Genomic DNA, 21,392 nt, shown 5'->3' on the forward strand with positions numbered 1-21,392 from the left:
TTAACTATTTAATATATTTCTAAGTTAACAAATATTGCTGTAAATGTGGTAAAAGGTGACGTTAAAAAATTCACAATACTTTTTTAAACATTGTTTGAAGCTAAATGTGGCAAAATGTTGATGTTATTTTCAGCGTGAGACACTTTACAAACGGCACCCCATAGTCCTGATGTCTTCAAATGAGTACTTCCTAATTAACAGCATCCTAGCTTGTTACTTTTGCTAAAATTGGTAAAATTTGTTGCCATATTAAACTACAAACATTATTAATCATTAATAAACAAGTTACAACATAAAATGTGATCAGGTTTTGGTCTACTTCTGCAGACTGACTTGGCAGAGATGGCTGCCATCTTGTTTTTACATGGATTAGTGTATTGTGATCTTACTACCACTAGATGGCAGAAAAAAGGTCTCCATGAATGAGGACAACAGGTCTATAAGCCCTATATTCCAAGGGAGCCCCGACCCACACTTTCAGCGAAGTGGAAGATGAAAATTCCCAGAACACCTTGTGAAGTCAGCAACTTCGGCAAGTTTTGGAAAACAATTTGTTACTGTACGATGGGAATGTAGGCTATACAAACAACAGATGGTTGGAACAGTGTAAACTCATCAGCAACTCGGTTGAACACAGCGTCAAAATTTTTTAACCAATCGACTTACCTGAACAAAATCGATCAGAACTAGAAGATGTTGTAGGCGCCTCCTGTTTTCAGCATTTCTTCTCCATTGATTCATTAGACGGAGAAGAATAAACATAGCACACGTCACAACACAAGCGCTGGAGCTGGCATATTCAAACTTGAATGACTACCAGTATCTTGCGTCGCTACTACGCGTGACGTATGCCTGCACGTCAGCCACATCGATTTGCATGAAGTGGCGTCTCATTTCTTAGGGAAAGATCACTACCCTAATATTTCTCACTTCCCTCATCAAGGGTTATCTCCCAAACGAGGGCACTCAATACCAAGTGGAAAATTTAAGGGGTAAATTTTGACTCACATTTTACAACTTTATCTTGCTTATCTTGCTTATCTTGCTTAAGAAAAAGGAAACATGGGGGTTTGGTCTACAATAAGTGTTTAAGGTCCAGTATGTGGATTTAGTGGCATCTGACAGTGAGATTGCAGGTCTGAAACTTCTCCTTTGTGCCAACCTTGTATGAGATCTGTGGTGGTCAATGCAAAAATGCAAACAAAAAAAAAAAAAGTGTTTGATTTGTCTGTTCTGGGCTACTGTAGAAACAACACTGTAGACTCTGTGGAACAGGCCCCACTCCATATGTAGATATAAACAGCTCATTCTAAGGCAACAAGAACACAAACATTCTTATTTTTAGGTGATTATAAACTAATGACAACATAGTTCTGAATATTATATATCATTTCTGCAAATACATGCCTCTAAATCTCATCGTTTAGACTACTGTAACTCTCTGTACACCGCTGTTACTCAGTCCTCTCTGTCCAGGAGGACAGACCATATCACACCTGTTTTAGCCTCTGTCCACTGGCAGACTGTAAAGTTCAGAATTGATTTTAAGGTTCTCCTATTTGTTTACAAAGCCCTCAATGGTCTGGGCCCATATAGTCTCTATATACAGACTCTACATTCAGTGAATGTAAGGCAAACCCCGGAGATCTTGCCTCCGGAAGAAGAGCGGAAGAGCCCTGGTTTCCAGTGCTAGGCTGTTTGTAGTCCGCGTGATATCGACCAATCACGTTTGAGCCGGCTGCAGTTGTTGCCAGGTTAAATGCTCCATGCGGTGAACTAACGAGATTGGCGTCACTGCAAACTCTGAATCCATCGCAATGGTTCAGCATATTTACTTACATATAAACGGAAGTCGGAAACGGAAATTCGCCTCCTCAAACCGGAATGCCAAAAAATTGGGGGTCTGCCCCCAGAGGCTGTATCGGCATCTGCCGGAAGTCAGACGCCAAATACAGCCGATGGGTTCCGAGAATGGGGCCCATCCTACATCACAGACCTCCTAACGCCTTAGGTCAGCTGACCTGGGGCTCCAGCTTTTCCACGCTCCAGATTTAGTTTAGTTTAGCTGATATAAAACACACATTAAACACACATTAAACATGGCTTAATAGAGACTATTTCAAACACAAACACAAATCAGCTTCACCATAACTCGCAGCATTCACAGACAAAGCATTTGTCTTTTGCTGGACACATTTTCCCCTCAAATACAACATGCTAATGTTTTTAGCACAACCCTATGGCATTTTACATTGTAAAAATTAGCCTAGTGGCTATCTGACTTCTCTCTACTCATATGAAGCCAGGGACAACAGCAACATTTAGCAAAGGTAACGTTACATAATTTGGCTCTATTACAACTCACAAGGTTCACCAACAAAACAACTGTCTTATACTAAACATGTTTTCCAAACAAATACAACATGCTAACATTACTAGCACAAGCCTATGGTATTTTACATTGTAGAAATTAGCCTAGCAACCAGCAGAGATTTCCTCTACTCATATGAAGCCAGGATAAATCATACACAAGTCTTAAAATGCTGTTTTGTGGAGGCTTTATTGTCTTTACAATTTATTGTTTCTTATCTGTGAAATTAAAGTAAATACTGAGGGAAATGGTTTCAGCTTACAAAATTAGACAGGAGGTCTGTGTCACAGCGTCGAGGGGGATTAATACTTGCGCACATCAGCCTGTGGTGTACGTACGGCATTGATTCATTGCAGAAGTGATTGTTCCTTTGCTGTGTCTGCCCCCAAACTGTGGAACAGCACCCCTGACTCTTTAAAGTCCAGGCTCAAACACAGGCCTGTGTGTGTTGTGTCTCTAAATGTAATGTGTGAGCTGTGTACCTGACAGTTATGTCTCCTCTCATGTATCTGTCCTTAGCATCTTGTTCCTTTTGTGCAGCACTTTGGTCAACGTGAGTTGTTTTTAAAAGTGCTTTATGAATAAATTTGAGCTGAGTTGAGTAAATCCGTCACACCAGACCTCTCAGGTGAGGAAATAATCGTTGACATAGTTAAATGTAATCAGAGTAGACTGTTGGTTGGAAACAGGAAGCCAGCAGAAGTGTCCTGTGTCAAAGTCCGACACTACACTTCCACATTTTTGCTGTTTAAATTTTGCTTATAATTTTGACTATCTCAAAATGATGACAAACTTAGAATCTCATCATGTTGATTTACAAATGTGACTTCATTTTGTGTACTCTTTCTTTCTTTCTTTCTTTCTTTCTTTCTTTCTTTATTTATTTATTTATTTATTTATTTTCCTGGCAGAAATGAGCTTCCAAATATTTATACGATATTTTAACCAACATTTGCCAGACAGTTTAAAGTAGATATTTCCTGTGGTGATACAGAGTTCATCCAGTATTTGTTGGCATGTCTTTATTGACAAGAGACTGGTGTTAATGTTTTACAGGGACATGTTGTTATATCCAGATTGTGTCTTTAAGGAATGACTCATGCTGGCATTCGTCTTTTATGATGAATAGTAAACAAAATCTGTTCCAGTTTGACTGACAGGTCAAAGCAGAGTCATGATTCTTGCAGTTGTGCTCTGATAGGTCAATACAGCTGTCAATTGCAGACCCTGTCAAATGCGGGAAATGACCTCGATTGGACGTATGAGTCACAGCTTTGTCCCTGCACAGTGAGTGGGATGTTTGCATATGGACCCCTTGTGAAACATTGACCTGAGGACCTTGTTCAGATATATATTCCACAGAGTCCAGCAGCTCTTCATTCTCCAAATAGGACAAGACCACAGCTGGTGGCCCAAGCAACATGGCTCCATCTCCTCTAGCAGCCGCAGGAGGACTTCTGTTACTTTTCTCCTTGGCATCAGCAGTAAGTCACTCAATTTAGATTTTTCACTGATGCAGTTTTCTTGAGCACAAACATCTAAATTATTATGTCTATTGTGTGCAGCAAACCAGAGGAGACAGCAGTGGATCATGCACCATACATGATGACTTTGTAAGTATGCAGTCACAAATAATATGCTTGTATTTTTTTGCTGTGTGGATTGTTTATGTATATGAACGCAGTGTCGTCAATGGATTTGTGCTTGTCCTATCTGTCTTTAGGGAAAGTACTGTCCTACAACATGTGGAGTGGCTGATTACATGTTTAGGTATCTGCCAGGGGTGGAAAGGGATTTGGATGATATGCAGGAGCAGCTGGACACAATTGCCAATTTGACCCAGGGGGCCGAAGAACAAGTCGTCTACATGAAAGATTCTGCTTCTTCAGTTCAAAAGAGCTCCCAGCCAGGTAACACACTTCATTTGGTGCCATTGAATCTCATCCTAAAACCATATTTATGCAGTTCTTATGTATTTCCACTCAACCACGATTCTCCTTCCGTCAATAATAGTCTTTAAATGTGTTCTGTGAATAAATGAATTTGACTCGGCAGCACAAACTGTTGTTAATATATTTATAGTATTTAAAAATTGTGGGGAAACTGTGTTGAGATCACAACTGACACTGACTTTTTTGTTTCAGACGCACAATTCAAAAAGGCATCAAATTTGCTCGATGATGTTCTTCGATTTGAAAAGACTATCATCGCACAGGAGCAGCAAATATTGTAAGTTATTATCATGAATATAGCTTAATTTAATCAAGCTCCATAAGTATTTTAATCTCATGCCAGAGGGAAGTATTGTACTTTTTACTCCTCCTCGATTTTTTGATAGCTTTAGTTACAAGTTACTTTACAAATTATGATTTCTGTACACAAACTACATTGAAATAAATATATGTAGGCCTACAGCTGAAACATTGCTTAGAACATTTATTGGCAACTATTTTAATAAGGCTTTTAGTCATTTATGTGCAAAAACATTTCATTGTTGAGACTTAACACATCCTCAATGCAGTACTTTCACCACAGAGTACTTTCACTGTGTGCTATTAGTACTTATTGACTACATTTTTGTTTGTGATGTTTTACTTGATACTTCTACTCCACTCCATTTCAAGGGATCTTTTATTAACCAGGATCTTTATTTTACAGCTGTAGTTAAAAGTTACTTTGCAGATTAGATTTTTTTTTACTCCACAAAATATGAGCTGTTTCTAAATCATTATGCATTGTCAAAGACAGAAAGTAAAATATAAATCGAATTAGCTCCACCTGTATCATTTTTAATGTGAAAGTGCTTCTAACCCATGAAGGCATTGGTAATAATAGTCAAATAAATTGAATACTATGTTTAATATAAAACAACTGTAAACTCCACTGCACACCTCTACTTTTGATACTTTTACCTATTTTTACTTCTCCCTGCCGCCCACACCTTCAGGTCAATGCATGCCAGCCCTCCTCTCCCACACAGTTCATGGATCATGGGGCGATTTGCCGCCCACTCCTCTTTCCCCTATCGACACAGGAACTCAGACTGACTCCTGACATCTTAAAAAGTGCTCATATTTGATTATGTTTCACACCTTTTCCCAGATTTGGTTCATCATTTGTTCCGTTTGCTGCTATTTCATCTTCATATAATTTTCTTCCTCTCACTGTGTAAGACATTGAGACATGACTGATTTGGGGTACAGCTCCAACAACTCATATTTGTTTCCCTCTCCCCAGTGAGCTTCAGAGTTTAATGGCATCCAACGAGAGGAGAATGGCAGACTTAAAACAACTCTCCATTCAGCTGCAGCAGAAATGCAGCGAGCCCTGCAAAGACGAGGTTGAGATTCAGACCCACACAGGAACAGGTAAAAAAAAAAAAAAATTCAATTCATTGACCCTGAGGCCAGTCCAGTTTCACAAGAGGTTTCTCAATCACGCCTCATCTGAACCACATTTGTCCTTGTTCAGTGTTTAGTTAGAGACTAAAATCAATATGATGATGCATCGATGCAAAGTAAACAGATTTATTCTGCAGCTAACTCGCTTCAAATAAGTTATTTCTAGACTTTTTACTTAAAATAAATGTGGAGGGAACTACACAGTCTTTCTCTGTAGGTCTTTTGACAAATTTATAATGTCTAAATTTCCTTTCCCCCCCTTTTTTTTCACCAGACTGCCAGGATGTTGCAAACAAAGGTGCCACCACTAGTGGTCTTTATTATATAAAGCCAGGGACGGCCACTGAGCAGTTCCTGGTCTACTGTGAGATCGACAACTTTGGACGTGGCTTCACGGTGATACAAAGGGTACGCTTCACTTTAACAGTTCATGAAAATGGATCTTTACTGTCTTTATCTTGCATTGGATGATTTTCCAATAATAATAATTTTTAAAAGCAGAAAGCCCTCCCAGATGTCACTAACACTCTCTGTGGCCCTTCCTTTGATTTAAATCTATGTTTATTTGATGACTTTAATAACTAACTTTGCAGATAAAAATGTTAAAAACCTTTAATGAGAATTATGATACAGTAAATCAAACCACCCAACAGTATATAAAATGAATAAAATCAGCTCTGCTGCAGCTGGCTACAACATGACAATGCATTTTACATGTTACTGCATCAATAATAATATTCTAATATTATTATATTTAATAATGTAACCATTAAAGAGCCAATTTGGTTGCACACCTTTACTTTGACATTTTAAGTAGCCTTCGTATTTATACTTACTTAGGTTTTGAATGCAGGACTTTTTTAAAATTGTGGTATTGGTACTTTTACTCAAGTAAGAGATTTTCATATTTCTTCGACCACTTAATATAACAGAACTAAGTTAGTTCAATTCATTTATGACTGAAAGAGGCAAAATATTTTTTAAGAAGAGCTACTTTTAGCTACTTTTAAAGATTTATTTTCTCAGATTTTGATCTTAAAAAATTGAATTCAATGAGATGCTGCTGAGGCCTGTCATGTGTGAAATCAGATGTTTGTCCAAGTAATGAATTTGACAAGCGAAGGTCAACAAAAAGTACATTGAGGAAATTAAGAAGACCGTCCCCTGCTCCCAACACTGATCACTTTCTCACGTCCACAGAGACGCGACGGCAGCGTGGACTTCCACAAGGACTGGGTTCAGTACAGGGAAGGCTTTGGTTACCTCTCGCCAGACGACACCACAGAGTTCTGGCTCGGTAACGAGAAGATCCACCTCCTGACGGCCGCTACGACCATCCCAACCGTGCTGAGGATAGAGCTTGTTGACTGGGACGGCAACAAAAGGTACATACACCCGCACACATGATAACAGATTATGTAAGAGTAGAGCAAAAGGACTTACTGACAAGGCAAACATGACCCTGATGATGAGGTTCCCTTTGAAGAGTTGACTCAGCAGAGGTTACCAAAAAATAAACAATAACCCTGCGCTGTGGCCTCCTTTTTCCAGGTATGCTGACTACAACATGTTCAGAGTCGGGCCAGAGATCGATAGTTACCGTATGACATACGGCTACTACTTTGGCGGTGATGCTGGAGATGCTTTCGATGGCTTTAACTTTGGCGATGATCCCAGCGACAAGTTCTTCACCGCTCACAACGGCATGCAGTTCAGCACCCACGACAAGGACAATGACAAGTACGACGGCAACTGTGCTCAGCAGGACGGCTCCGGCTGGTGGATGAACAGATGTCATGCTGCACATTTGAACGGCAAATACTACCAGGGTAAGACCACGTGGCTGACTTCAGCGCCAAACCCTTTTAGTTTATTCGATTGATCTGTTGAAATCTTTAAGGTTCTTTGATTAGGTCAAAAAATCAGCAACTAGCCCCCACACACAAAGACGAAACTGTCTGTGTTCTCTTCGTCTATAGGTGGCAGGTACACAGAAAAGGACGCAGGTGAATTCGGCTACGACAACGGCATCATTTGGGTCACATGGCACAACCGCTGGTACTCCCTGAAGGAGACCACCATGAAGCTCATTCCCCTCAGCCGCATCACAACAGGCGGACAGCAAGTTGGGGTGAAAGAGTTTGGCGGACTTGGAGATTCTTAAAAAAAAGTAGACTAACATGCTTGTGGTGTGTGTAAGCTGCAGTTAAGGTGTTCAGCACAACAGCAATGAGCCCTCCTTAAATGAAATAACATGCTCCAGTGGAAAATTTCTGACTTTATGATGTGTGATGCGTGCGTGTTTTGCAGACCTGACCCAGCAGGACACTGATGCTCACATTTTCCTTTCCCTTCCTCAGTGTTGTTTTGAGCACTAAATAAATGTCTTCTCTTCACCAAACATGGTCAGTACTTCATTGGGCAGTAATCATTTGGACTACATATGGCAAGCATCTGTTTTGTAAAACAATGTGGAGATTAGACAAAAGCACACAGTTAAAAGAAATATACAAGAAAGCTAACATAACATACATGTTTGAACTGACTAAATGTTCACCACGTGACCACAAATACACCTGTATGTGACAGACAAACTTAATACACCAACTCAAGACAAATAAAACCATTTCAAATGAATATTTTGTCTTTATTTGCTTATGTTGTCTGATATAATCAACACCACAGTTGCACAGTGTTAATAAAGTGATTCAAGTTTCATTACATCGTGTTTCTGTTCCTGTTCATACAGATACAAACTCACACATGAGCACACAAGCATGAGAAAGCAGCAGCGTATTTAATTTATATTACTGCTTTTTGATTAATGAGCGATCTGAACACACTGAGGACCTTTTAGGCAAATTAAATGCCAGGTTTGCTTTATCAGCAGCAATATGCGATCCGTCTATAGCCTGTTCTCTGCATAAAATGAATAACTGAAACATACTGAGCAGGGCAGTGATCCTCAAAGGACTTCTAACAGGTACTTGAAAACATCCCAGTTGAAATTTAGCGTATTCTGCGCCCTGGGCAAGCTCCCCCGGCGCTCAACAACTTACCTAATGAACAATAATCAATAATAATGATAAATAACAAACAACAGAAGAATATGTGCAAATTTGCATTTTTTTTCTTTGTTCTTTTTTGTACGGTGTCTGGATGACTTCTGCCTTTCCATTTTCTCCTGCTCTGTTGCCCTCCACATACACTCCACTCCACCATACCAGCCTGTCTCACTCCCATCTTTTTAAACACTAACGCTTGGTGAGTGGCAGACACCAATACACAGAAGCACCCTTAGCTGTGGTATGACATGCACAATACATACTATTAAGAGCAGGGGTGTCAAACTTATTTTAGTTCATGGGTCACATGCAGCCCAATTTGATCTCAAGTGAGCACCGGTAAAACCATTACATAATTGCCTATGAATAACAACCCCTTCAGATTTTCCCCCTCTTTAGTGAAAAGATTCATCCATTTACAGAAGCAATGATGAACAGCCTGAGAGATCCAAAGAAAAACACGTAGAAATTTAACAGTATGTCTCAGTTTTTTTCACATTCAGTCAGTCGACTACTCACTTTCGTTACATGTGACTTTTCTTCATCATTTGGAAGCAACTGAAGACACAGGTTACATCATCCTCTGCCTTACAAACCATTTACAATCTGAAGATCTGTCAGTCTAATGTTGTGTTTACAGCAAACACGATGCAAATTTTTGCATTGTGTTACTCGTGCCAGTTTGAATGCTAGAATATTTTGTGTTGACTTGCTTAACATGGGCGAATAACTTGCATCATGCTCGTGTGAAATCACTGAATCAATGAATGAACTTCCACCGGTATGTCCTTAGCATCATATGTCCCTGGAGGATCTCAATGCTGATTGGCTATCGCAGTGCGAAATGGTCACTGAAGTTCAGATTTTTAACTTTTAACTATTGCAGATAAGCGTATGACATGAAATTGGGCTACTCACTTCATTCACACATTTTAAATGGCATATTTTGCATCATTCGAGTTGCATCCATTGTGCTGCCCGGTGGGAATTTGTGTCTAATCGTGCCTGCTGCCTGTATCTTTAAATGTGACCACAATACGTATTGACTGTTATTTCAGAGAACTGTATTCTGATCGGAAGCAGCACTTCACGTTAAGTATCTACGCACTGTTTAACTTACTCCTGAAACCTGGCACCTCTTTGCCTCAATATCACATGTGCCAAGTCACCCATTGGGCCTCATTGGACCCTTTGGCGGGCCAGTTCTGGCCCCCGGGCCGTATGTCTGACACCCCTGATTAAGAGCGAGACAGTAGTAGGCAGCCGGCTATGTCGCCTAAAGGAAGATGTTTGCATGCATTAATTCTGTGACATATTTTGGGGAACTGACTTTAATGTATTTGCACAGCAAATTACCCATGCAATGAGTTGAATTAAGTTTGACTTCATCACTTAAACCACAAGGTTACTCTTTTCCACAGCTGACCCCAGAACAACAGTTTCAAATTAACTGCAGGAATTATATAGTTAAATTATCAGGATCACTCGAGGACATCAAAGTCACTTTGTGACCGAGTTACTGTGGCAGAGTTCTTATCAGAACATCACATTTGCCATGTTTATTTTGATCCACATTATCTAATTTGCATAGTGTACTAGTAGGACTTGTCCCCGCGCATCATCCCCCTCACCTCACTACCCACTTGGAGTTCAAATTCCATCTGGCTCGTAGTAGATGGCTGTACCAAATAACGAGTGCCTTTGTATGGCCTGATATAAGGGGAAACTATGCAGAGGTCTGACCTACAACCCACAGCATGACCACCCACTGCACCAACATTATTCTGGCGTTGATGGCGAAGGATTGGATAACCATTAATCAATGTACTCTGTGAGGCAAACATGGCCTGGGACAGGAGGAGGGGAAACCAAACTTTGGCTTACACTCACTGCAAGATACATTCATTGTACCATATGGACAATAATTATCAGTGAAAATCCAGAATGTCATTTCTAGAATATAGTATCTTAGGGGAGTAGCAGAAAATATATTTTGCAAGGAGGAGACTGTTTTTACTGTTGTGTTTGCAGAATTGCAGTGCTCTACACCTCCTGACCGGCAGAGGGCGCTGGCAAACCTCTAGCTGCTGTTGGTATTATTTACTTCCGGGTCCTATAGTTGTCGGTGTGCAGTGGTGGTCATGTTTGTCGTATTGTGATATATTTTTGAGTGTAACCAGCCTATAAACCTTAAAGAAAGTAGTTTCTTCCGCTGTGGGATTGTATCCGTGTCCATATCACCACCATGGCTGAGGTAAGCCCAGGTTTGAAGCTGTCTCGAGGCTTTATCTGTTGCTCCCGCTCAGGCTGGACAGAACGTATACCGTGTCGGGCCCGGCTAATTGCTGGATCGCGTTACGTTCACGATACGATTTCTTGTCTGTATAACTTATATTCGAGGGTAGAACAATTTATAAATGTTGCCGGTTTGTGTTGGTTAAACATATGTTTTCTTTAATATTACTAATTTCTTCTACAGGATGTACAGAAGCACTCTGTGCACACTTTGGTCTTCAGATCTCTCAAAAGGACGCATGACATGTTTGTGTCCGACCATGCGAAATCCATCGTACAGGATGATGAAAGGTAAGTCTGGCATTTTACATTAATACATGGTGCAGAGCAGTTTGAACTTTTTTTCCTTTGTTTGTACAAGCACATTACATAATTTTTTAAAAAAAATCTTAAAGTGGGTTTAAACTATTCGCAGTCTCCAGTGTTTACCTAGTCCAGCTTTGACTAGTGTAAGTGCAACAGTTTATGCTGTGAATAAGGGTCAGTAAGGGGGGGGGGGGGACAGTAAAACACACTCGTTATCTGTTGTCATGATCATAATAAATGCCACAAGTCTTTAGGCTTCACAGAATTACTGCTATAGTAGAAGTTTGATTTTTTTTTTAAGTTGTGTAATAAGAGAGAATGGGAAGATACTTCTTCATCTCTTCTTTCTATAAGCCTCGGTGTTTGTTTACATGTAGTTTAACACCACATAATGTGAGTTTGTAAAGTTGCTTGTAAGACAACCAACGTTATAAGAGATTAATTGCTCACAAGGCTGGGCAAATCCTAAAAATGTGCTGTTACTAGAGGTAGGAATTATCAGACGACCCACAATACGATATTATCACAGTACCTAAGTCACAATAAAATATTATTGCGATTTTGAATATGTTGCGATATGCTGAGTATTGCAATAAAATGTGTTGCAATTTATTACCTTTTTCAAATGTTACTTATGTCCCCCAAAGGAAAACTTTGTCAATGTCTGTTTTATCTAATAAGATAAAGTTTTTAGTTGTATTAAAATGTATCTTGTGGACTGAAAAAGCAATTGATTATATTATTCTAGCAGGCTACCTAAAGTTTAATCTGTTTTTGTCATATTAATACTTTATATAATAAAAAAAATCAATACTTGACACTGTGTGATGATACAATATTGCCATATAAAAACATACTGATATTAGCCACTACATTAAAACCACTGCCAGCTGTGGATGCTACTTGAAGCACCTAACTTATCCAAACACAGTTGCGGGCCGAACCCCCCCCCCACTATGGCAATAACACTCCTGGATGGCAGTGGGCCTCCCAGCAGAACATGCACCATGCCTCACCACACACAATGCTCAGAAATTGCCCGAGGAACATGACAAAGAGTGCAAGGCGTCAACCGGGCCTCCAAATTCCCCAGACCCCAAAACTGATCGAGCATCTGTGGGACATGTCAGTACCCCACCTCACAGCCGACAGGTCGCAAAGGATCCACTGCCAACGCCCCAGTGCCAGACTCCAAAGCACACCCGCAGAGGTCCTGTGTCCATGCCTTGACATGTCAGAGCCAAATCTGATCCAAAAAGGCCCCACAGTGGATCAGGGGTACCTCTGGGGTACAGGCACATGATCCAATGAATGCTCATTCAGATTGGGATCTGCGGCATTTGGAGGCCACGTCGATGCGTTGAGCTTTCTGTCACATTCTTGGGGCCATTCCTGAGCTGTTTTGTAGTGTGACATGGTGCATTGTTCTGCTTGGTGGCCACTGCCATCAAGGGGCATTGTTGCCTTGAGGGGGTGTACTTGGTCCACAACAGTGTTTTGGTGGGTGCTGTGTGTCACGTGGTATCCACATGAATACCAGGAACCAAAAATATTCCCAGCAGAATGTTACATTGTAACAACATGATCAATATTAATCACCTCACCCCCCAGTGGTTTTAATGTTTTGGCTGATCGGTGTAAAGTTGAGTAGCATGCCATACAATAAGAGACTATTTATACTAAAATGATGCATTGTTGTCTCCTGTGTTTGCAGCCACAAGTTAAAGATGGCTGTGAAACTGAAAGCGGATTATAGTGCAGTTTTACACATGCCTGTCCTGAAGGAAGGGAAGGACAGAGTGTCTCAGCTTCCTGGCAGTATGCTGGGCCAACAGAGCTACGCACAGCCAGGTGAGAAGGAAACACACACTGGATTATGCGCTCAATATGATAATAGTTGATTACTGAGAAAAAACATCCACACAGAAATGTTATCTTCATGTGTCCAGAAAAGGCTCGTGCTTAAAAAAGTTTTTTAACTCATTTAGACTTATTAGGTTATGTCTTTGTTGTTTCCCTGAACCTTGATGCTCTAAAATTAGCTCATCTGTGGGTTGTTGTGTTTTTCCCCTGATGTGTTTCAGGGGATGACCCAGACTACCTAGTCACTGGGACACATGCTTATCCTTCTGGACCTGGTAAGTACTGTGCTATTTATTGATTTATCAAACCTGTTTGTTGTAATTGTTCTGAGCCCATTCAATAAACAGCATCAGCTTTATTCTAGTGTTTTATACCAGTATTTCTCGTCCAATAGGAGTAGCCCTGACTGCTGACACAAAGATGCACAGGAATCCAAGCGAAGCAGGAGTCCACTCCATGGCGCTCGCTCTGCCACCCTCACAAGCCAGGTAAAACAAGTTACTGGTAGCAATTTGACATTAACACTCAAGACGAACCTTTTCAGGATTTTAACGCAACTAATATTCATGTTGTTTTTGAATTGTAGGCAGGACGCAAGCCGCACTGCATCCAGTGTCGGTGACATCCATCGACACGCAGGAGGAGCAGAGAGGTCTCACCCTCCGTCGACTGCTGTGGTAGGTCGCAGTGTGTTTTCACATGCTGTTAAATCCCTGAAAGATGTGCAGAGCTAACAGTGAATGTATTTATTTTAGTCGCTGTTGGAGGGAGGTGCCACCAGAAATTCTGCGCTCGCAAGGAAAGCTCCGACCATGCCCAAACCCCAGTGGCATCCACCATGGAAACTGTTTCGGGTAAGCACAAAACAAATTGACAAAACGATGCCAAAGCGAGTCCAGCATCTGGGACGTGTCCTCTGTGCTATTTTTAACAGTGGTATGTTTTATCTGACAGGTCATCAGTGGTCATCTTGGCTGGGTGAGGTCCATCGCTGTGGAGCCTGGGAACCAGTGGTTTGTCACAGGGTCTGCGGACAGAACCATAAAGGTCAGAGAAGCTGAAAATAACCAGTTTTCCATGTCAGTCAGTGCTTTGATGGCCTTTGTCGGTGTGTGTATAAAATGTAAAAAACAATTACAAATATTATCCAGAATAACTACAATACAATAAATTCTGAGCATGAAAGCTTCTTTTTAAACTCTGGAACAGCAGTTTGAGATTGAAGGACAAAACTAAGACTGAGCACTTACCCTGGTAAATCATTTCTAATCTTCATTAATCACCTGTTTTATTGATATCTTCTGCTTTGATTTAATCTATTCAATCTATATTCCATTACATTTTAGGTGAATTTATGCATGCCAGAATCATTGATGGTCACCTCATTACACTCTGCTGTTACCAGCCATGTATCGTACATTTTCTTTGCACTTTTTTCAGTATCTACAACTGCAGCTTTTCTGATAATGTCCCTCCGGCCACCTCAAGATGGCGCTCTGGAGACACTATTTGTGGAAATGTTCTAAAGTTCTCATTATGGCCCTCATTTATGAACGAACATACGACAGAAAAATGGGTGCGCGGACATTTCCATGCAAAGCTCGGCAGTTATCAGTGTGAAAGTGGGTGGTGGCTGCAATCAAATCTCACGAAAGGTTTCAGCTCGTGTACACAAGTTTGAGTCAGCGTGGATTTGCAATGCAGCATAGTAGATCTGGCTGAGTTGGATAATTGTTATGAGGCCGTATTAGCTTTTATATGAATTGGTCATTTTAACATTATCAATATTATACACTACATGGGCTCATATTATTAATACATGTATCCCATAGGTTGGTACATATCATTGATGTATAAATAAAATATTCCAACCTCACCTGAAGTTCGATTGTCCACTGCAACACAGTTGACTGCAGCAGTTATTTCTTTCCATACTGCGTTTTCCCAACTTCCTCGATGCCACTTTACAGGCCACCAGATAGAACCAGTTGATTAAATTAGACCTGCGACATCAGTCATTAACTCTCAGGGGCGAGGGCTTTAAACTGAGAATATATTGTGGCAGGACATTTAAATAATGATTTTTTTCAGCGGCCACATTCATCAGCGCCCTATCATTCCTACGCTGTGATAGGCAAGATAAGAACATGTTATAAATCACGCAAATCCTATCGTTAGATGATTTCTGCACTCGGATCTGCGCTGGTTTGTACGTTAGATTGATAAATGACGGCCACTGTGACTTGAATGCTTTTTGTTTTGACAGATCTGGGACCTGGCCAGCGGGAAACTGAAACTCTCCCTGACTGGACACATCAGTACAGTGCGTGGTGTGGCAGTTAGCAACCGTAGCCCCTACCTGTTCTCCTGTGGAGAAGACAAACAAGTCAAGTGTTGGGATCTGGAGTACAACAAGGTATGGCATAGTAATGAGAGTGGCGTTACTGTGATGGAGTTACTTTAGTCTTATGGGGCCATTACTTTGATTTATGATATTATGTCAATCTGTTTATCAGGTCATCAGGCACTACCACGGACACCTTAGCGCTGTGTATGATATCGACCTTCATCCAACTATAGATGTATTGGTGACGTGCAGCAGAGATGCCACGGCAAGGGTAAGATGTTTGCTGTGAATGTGTGAATGAAATGTTGAAAAGCATTAAAGGAGTACTACATCCATTTTCACAATTGATGTGTTATTCCTGTCGTCTAAGACAGCCCAAAAATATTAGTGAACATGGAAAATTCCAACAACTTGAGTGCTAAAACTCAAAATTATGTTGTCATAAGGTATAAGGTCTGAAACTGCTATGATGTGTAAGTAAAAATGCCTCTGCAGGATTAACTAATGAAACTAATTGGATGTCTTCTCTGCCCATACAGGTGTGGGACATCAGGACAAAAGCTAATGTGCACACTTTAACCGGCCACACCAACACTGTGGCCACAGTGAGATGTCAGGCTGCAGAACCACAAGTCATCACAGGTAAAATAATAATAGCGAGAAGAAGAGGAACAACTAACAAATTATTCTGTCATTAAATGCCAATTTCCACTGCATGGTAGGTGTAGGTCAGTGTAGGCAGGATTCTCAGCTTATGCCCATAACGACACCTCGACATCATCTTCAAAAGGCAGGTTTGTGCAGATGTCTCATGTTGCAAAAATGACAGATCTCTCTGACTTATCAGTGGTCTGCAGTGATTTAACTCTTAACACTATTCATAACTGTTACTACTATAAATAAAAAACGGAGTAAGTCTAGTTGAGTAGAGCTGTGCTGTACCATGCAGTGGAAATGCAGCAGAAGTTGTAGCTGGTTGGTCGGCCTTCATCTGTTATCAGCTGACAACTGATTCACTCCTTGCAGGCAGCCACGATTCAACCATCAGACTGTGGGATTTGGTCGCTGGAAAAACCAGAGCAACTCTGACAAACCACAAGAAGTCTGTCCGAACACTGGCGCTGCACCCCAGACAGTAAGTTACCTAATCCTAACATATGTTGTTCAGTTAGTGTGAAGCTGAAACAATTGTTGGTTGTTGGTTAATAGTCAGAAATGTTTAACACTTGTAAGTAATTTATCAGTAAGACTAGCTAAACATTAGCTAGTTCCTATTTATTTAGTATTAGGTTTTTTTTAGGATGTGTTATAATAAATTGTATAAGTTTTGAATTGTTCCAGCAAAATAAGTTTTGTTTGAACCCTAGGGATATTATACACCAATTACGCCATTATTAAAAAAAAAATTAAAAAAAATAAGAGTTCTTAATATGCTCAACATGTTGTCATATTATTTCCTGTGTGTCACAGATACACTTTTGCCTCTGGTTCTGCTGATAACATCAAGCAGTGGATGTTCCCAGATGGCAACTTCATCCAGAACCTGTCGGGCCACAACGCCATCATCAACACTCTGGCTGTGAACTCTGATGGCGTGCTGGTGTCTGGAGGTATTGATAACCAACCACACTGTCACTGGCTTTGTCTACAGAGAATGTTTAACTTTTAAATCTTAATAATAGATAACCAAATTTTATTTGTGTTAATGTTGTTTTAATTATACAGGTGATTGCAGTATTGAATCAGAAACACACAAAGCTCAGAATCATGGTTAATCAAACACATATTTATTCTCTGTGCAGCCGACAATGGGACCATCCACATGTGGGACTGGAGGACAGGCTACAACTTCCAGAGGATTCACGCAGCCGTGCAGCCTGGATCTCTGGACAGCGAGTCGGGCATCTTTGCTTGCATGTTCGACAACTCAGAAAGCAGACTGATCACCGCAGAGGCAGACAAGACCATTAAAGTTTACAAAGAAGACGACACAGCTGTAAGTTGCAACATTATCATTACAGTCAGTTTATATGTTAGCTTTAGTTCCCAGGCTGCGGAGAGGTAATTCAAAACTCTGTTTCCTTTGTTGCAGACGGAAGAAAGCCATCCAGTCAACTGGAAACCAGAAATCCTCAAGAGGAAAAGATTCTAATGATTTTTTTTTTTTTTTTTTCTCCTTTTGTCACAGTAACGTTTAATTTTATTTCTACCGAACCCCCTGTTGTAGATACAACCACCAAGTTTTGCTTGCTACTGCTTTTTCTTAATAACTAATGTCTTTCACTAAAGAGACCAAACTGTCCCGTTTTATTCTAAGAACCATTTGCAGTCTTCATTGTACGATGTTAGTCCGATAAAGCGGCCATGTTGGACTGCGAGGAACCTCCCAGAGTGTTTGTTTTTGATGACGACGGCTCTCTGATGGCTCTGGTCCGTCTGATCCACCAACATCAGCCACTCCTCAGACTCACACAGACTCAGCACGGAGTAAACCTGTTTGCTGCGGGGGTCAAACCCTGCAGATGGAAGGAGGTTGTTTGTAGAAAAAAAAAAAAAGTACAGACTCAAGATTCCCATTTGTACAGACATGGAACAAACATTTCCCTTTTTCTGGCTCGAAATGTGAAGTTTATTTTTGCTTCATTTAATAAAAACTACATTTTTCACATAAGTACTTTGTGTTTCTCTTGTTTCAGTTACGATCAGTTTGTGTACTCACCGAGGTATCTGTTGGTGACAGCGTTCCTGTAGTATTTACAGCCGTTACCCTTAATCTCCACCCAGTAACAATGATCTCCAAGTGTCTCACTGAGCTCCACTGTGTTTCTGGTGTCACCGGTTGGGTGGATTATTTCCTCACCTTGCTCACCTGTGACATTATGTCACGAGGAACAAGAGATGGTATCACATAAACAAGTTTTCAACAGAAGTCCACACAGTTAAAGTTTCAATGTGCAAGGCTCAAATTGCTGTTGAGTTTAAAGAATTCACCACAATTGGAAAACTTTTAAGCCTGACTAAAGTGGTGTCCAGCAACATTTTTACAATGTCCCAGTTAACCCTGGATAATTAATCAACATCACCCCACTGTGCACATTCATTGAAACCATTGAATGGATTTCCATGACATTTTGTACAGTCAGCTATGGCTCTTGGGGGAATATTTTTTGATTTGTGTTTCATATCTACCTGAATCACTTATGTAGAGCCTTGAGAGAGCATGACAAAACCCTCGTCCAGGCTTCTTCTTCAGACGGGGTTTTGGTGGTTCTGGCTGATCCACCTCCTCACTTGGTGGCTCTTCAACTGCCAGCAGGTGACCGGCGTTAAACATGATCTCCTCCTCCAGAGACCTGAGACACATCTCAAAGTTCTCCTCTTCCTTTTCTGCATTTCTAAAAAGACAACACCATTAATGGTAAATTGTAAAATATCAGAAAGATTAACTGTTAAGTGTTTAATCTATGTTAAGTACATCCATGTAGTCTCATCTTTAAAGGGACAGTTCACCCCAAAATTAAAAATACATGTTTTTCATCTTACCTGTAGTGTTATTAATAAGTCTTGATTTTTTTTTTGGTGTGAGTTGCTGAGTGTTGGAGATATCGGCTGTAGTGATGTCTGCCTTCACTCCAGTATAATGAAACTAGATGGCACTCAGCTTATGGTGCTCAAAGTGCCAAAAAAATAAATTTGAAAAACTCAACCGCAATGTCTCTTTCCAGGAATCATGACCCGGTTACTCAAGATAATCCACAGACTTTGTTGTGTAACCCAGTCTCACTCCAAAGTTGTCAAAATCCAGCAACTAGGCAGTGACTTGCGATGTCAGACACCGACTAAAAAAGGCCGCCTTTAACGTCAGCATGGTGCATGGCCAGTCACCGTTATAGTTTAACAATGCTTGTCAGCATCAGGGGGAAACGCAACGTGACAAGAGCTAAAGTTACGATGGCGAAAGTCCAAGTAGGGTGGGTGGGACAGGTGATGGATGGGTCCAACAAACACCGATTTTTACCCAGGATAGCGGCATGCATGTCCCATAAGATTATAAAGCCAAACCTTGTTCTTTTTTCCTAAACCTAACCATGTGGGGTAGTTTTGTTTTGTTTTTTTTGTGGGCTTTTGCCTTTAACAGAGAGAGAGAGAGAGAGAGAGCGGGGACTGACACACAGCAAAGGGTCGCAGGCTGGACTCGAACCCACAACCACTGCAGCGAGGCAGCATGGGGCGAGGTACATGGGGGGCCAGCACTATCCACTACGCTACCGACGCCCCACCATGTGTGATAGTTGTTGGAGGAAAAAAAAAGTCGATTTGTGTTGTTGTACTGACATAGTGCGTTTATTTTGAAAGAGACTGTATGTAAACGGGAAATTTCCAGTGAAAACGGAAGTTTATTTTGAAAGAAGACAATGCATGTAACATGCAGTTGACACAGAGTCCCAGAACATCAACAACCAACACACCCAGGGTACCTTGCACATCATATGTGGACGTGGAGGGTCCATGACCAAACGCTAATATGTGACGAGGTCGGAGTGAGAATGTGATGTGTTGTGAGCAGTTTTATATAGGAACTTTTATGTAGCAGAAGGAAGAATTTTTCTAATGCTAGGTCATCTAACACCCCTGAGCTAGCTAACGTAACAGCTGAGCCAAGGAGGACGCCATTAATGTTTACATCTTGCGATATCACAAGCACAAGCCTCTTGTCCATGAGTAGATGCACTCTTCCTTCTGTGCAAGAGAAGGCGGACACCTCTACGGCCAATATCTCCAACACTCAGCAACTCACACCAACTGCCTCTTTGAAATACACTTCAACTGACCAAGAACACACTCTGTACCAAAATCAGTTAACCTTTAGAGAGGATGAAGTGGTTAAGAATGTGTCCACTGTCCTCTTTGTCCTCACCTGAAGTCGACCCACAGCAGGCCTGCAGTGATCAGCCCCAGCCACTCACTGGCCTCCCAGTTGTTGGCCAGCATGACCGGCACCATGATGACCTCCCTGGAGTCTGCGTAGTTGAGCTCTTTCTTACAGCTGCGGGAGGCCTGGTAGGCTGGAGTCATGAACGGACAGATCACCACAGCCTCCTCCACACCTGCAGCCATCCTGAGAACACAAACGCACGGCTTCTGTGTGAAGAGACCAAATGCATTCTTATTTATCCCATCTGTGATTATGATCCCTCTGTACTCACGAGTCATTTATGTTCCCTGTCACGCCTCCTTCGATATCCATCCACACCGGCAGACCATCTTCTCTGAGGCGGTCGTATATTTTTTTCACTAGAGCCTGGTCATCCCACTGGTAGGAGAGCATAATATGGGATGGCATGTTCCCTCTTTTCCACTAACGTCTGTGAGAAAACAATCCTGTGTGAATCGTTTGAGTTTGTGGAGTTGTTGAACAAACTGACAGAGACAAAGGGAGACTCAGTCGCTGTGCTGCTTGGTTACTCAGGTACACAGCTCAGCTTACACCTGTTGCCTCGTTACAGTGCGTGCAAGCACCGATGGGAGGCTGCATGATGCCCTGCAGGTCCAGTGAGGATTGTACAACAATAATCAAGGTGCTTATAGAACAATGTGTCCAAAGAATGAATGTGAAATGAATTATGTTTTTAATTGATATGGATTACAAAGTGTAATCTTTGTGGACTGGTAAGAAAAGTTATTCTCTGAGTTATTCTTCCAGTGTATTTAGGCTACTACAGAATATTTTTGAAAACTCTTGT

General features: G+C 41.1%; 3 protein-coding genes across 3 annotated transcripts; 2 read left to right on the forward strand and 1 right to left on the reverse strand.

Annotated features, from left to right (window-relative positions):
- Positions 1-3,743: 3,743 nt before the first annotated feature.
- On the forward strand, positions 3,744-8,409 carry fgg (fibrinogen gamma chain). Its single transcript, XM_050045408.1, has 9 exons — positions 3,744-3,855; positions 3,937-3,984; positions 4,095-4,281; positions 4,516-4,600; positions 5,609-5,739; positions 6,047-6,180; positions 6,973-7,157; positions 7,324-7,601; positions 7,752-8,409. The coding sequence occupies exons 1-9, from the start codon at positions 3,793-3,795 to the stop codon at positions 7,934-7,936; spliced, it is 1,296 nt and encodes a 431-aa protein (XP_049901365.1). The 5' UTR covers positions 3,744-3,792; the 3' UTR covers positions 7,937-8,409.
- Positions 8,410-10,927: 2,518 nt separating this feature from the next.
- Positions 10,928-17,951, forward strand: plrg1 (pleiotropic regulator 1). Its single transcript, XM_050045094.1, has 15 exons — positions 10,928-11,091; positions 11,317-11,423; positions 13,153-13,289; positions 13,523-13,576; positions 13,696-13,789; positions 13,888-13,978; positions 14,057-14,155; positions 14,256-14,348; positions 15,568-15,717; positions 15,818-15,919; positions 16,188-16,290; positions 16,675-16,783; positions 17,119-17,258; positions 17,451-17,644; positions 17,741-17,951. The coding sequence occupies exons 1-15, from the start codon at positions 11,083-11,085 to the stop codon at positions 17,798-17,800; spliced, it is 1,542 nt and encodes a 513-aa protein (XP_049901051.1). The 5' UTR covers positions 10,928-11,082; the 3' UTR covers positions 17,801-17,951.
- LOC126390683 (uncharacterized) lies at positions 17,951-21,108 on the reverse strand. Its single transcript, XM_050045095.1, has 5 exons — positions 20,856-21,108; positions 20,567-20,767; positions 18,838-19,043; positions 18,368-18,517; positions 17,951-18,164 (listed from the first exon to the last, which is right to left on the reverse strand). The coding sequence occupies exons 1-5, from the start codon at positions 20,990-20,992 to the stop codon at positions 17,956-17,958; spliced, it is 903 nt and encodes a 300-aa protein (XP_049901052.1). The 5' UTR covers positions 20,993-21,108; the 3' UTR covers positions 17,951-17,955.
- Between the last annotated feature and the right edge of the window lie 284 nt (positions 21,109-21,392).

This window comes from Epinephelus moara, chromosome 5 (assembly GCF_006386435.1).
Source record: "Epinephelus moara isolate mb chromosome 5, YSFRI_EMoa_1.0, whole genome shotgun sequence".
NCBI lineage: Eukaryota > Metazoa > Chordata > Actinopteri > Perciformes > Serranidae > Epinephelus > Epinephelus moara.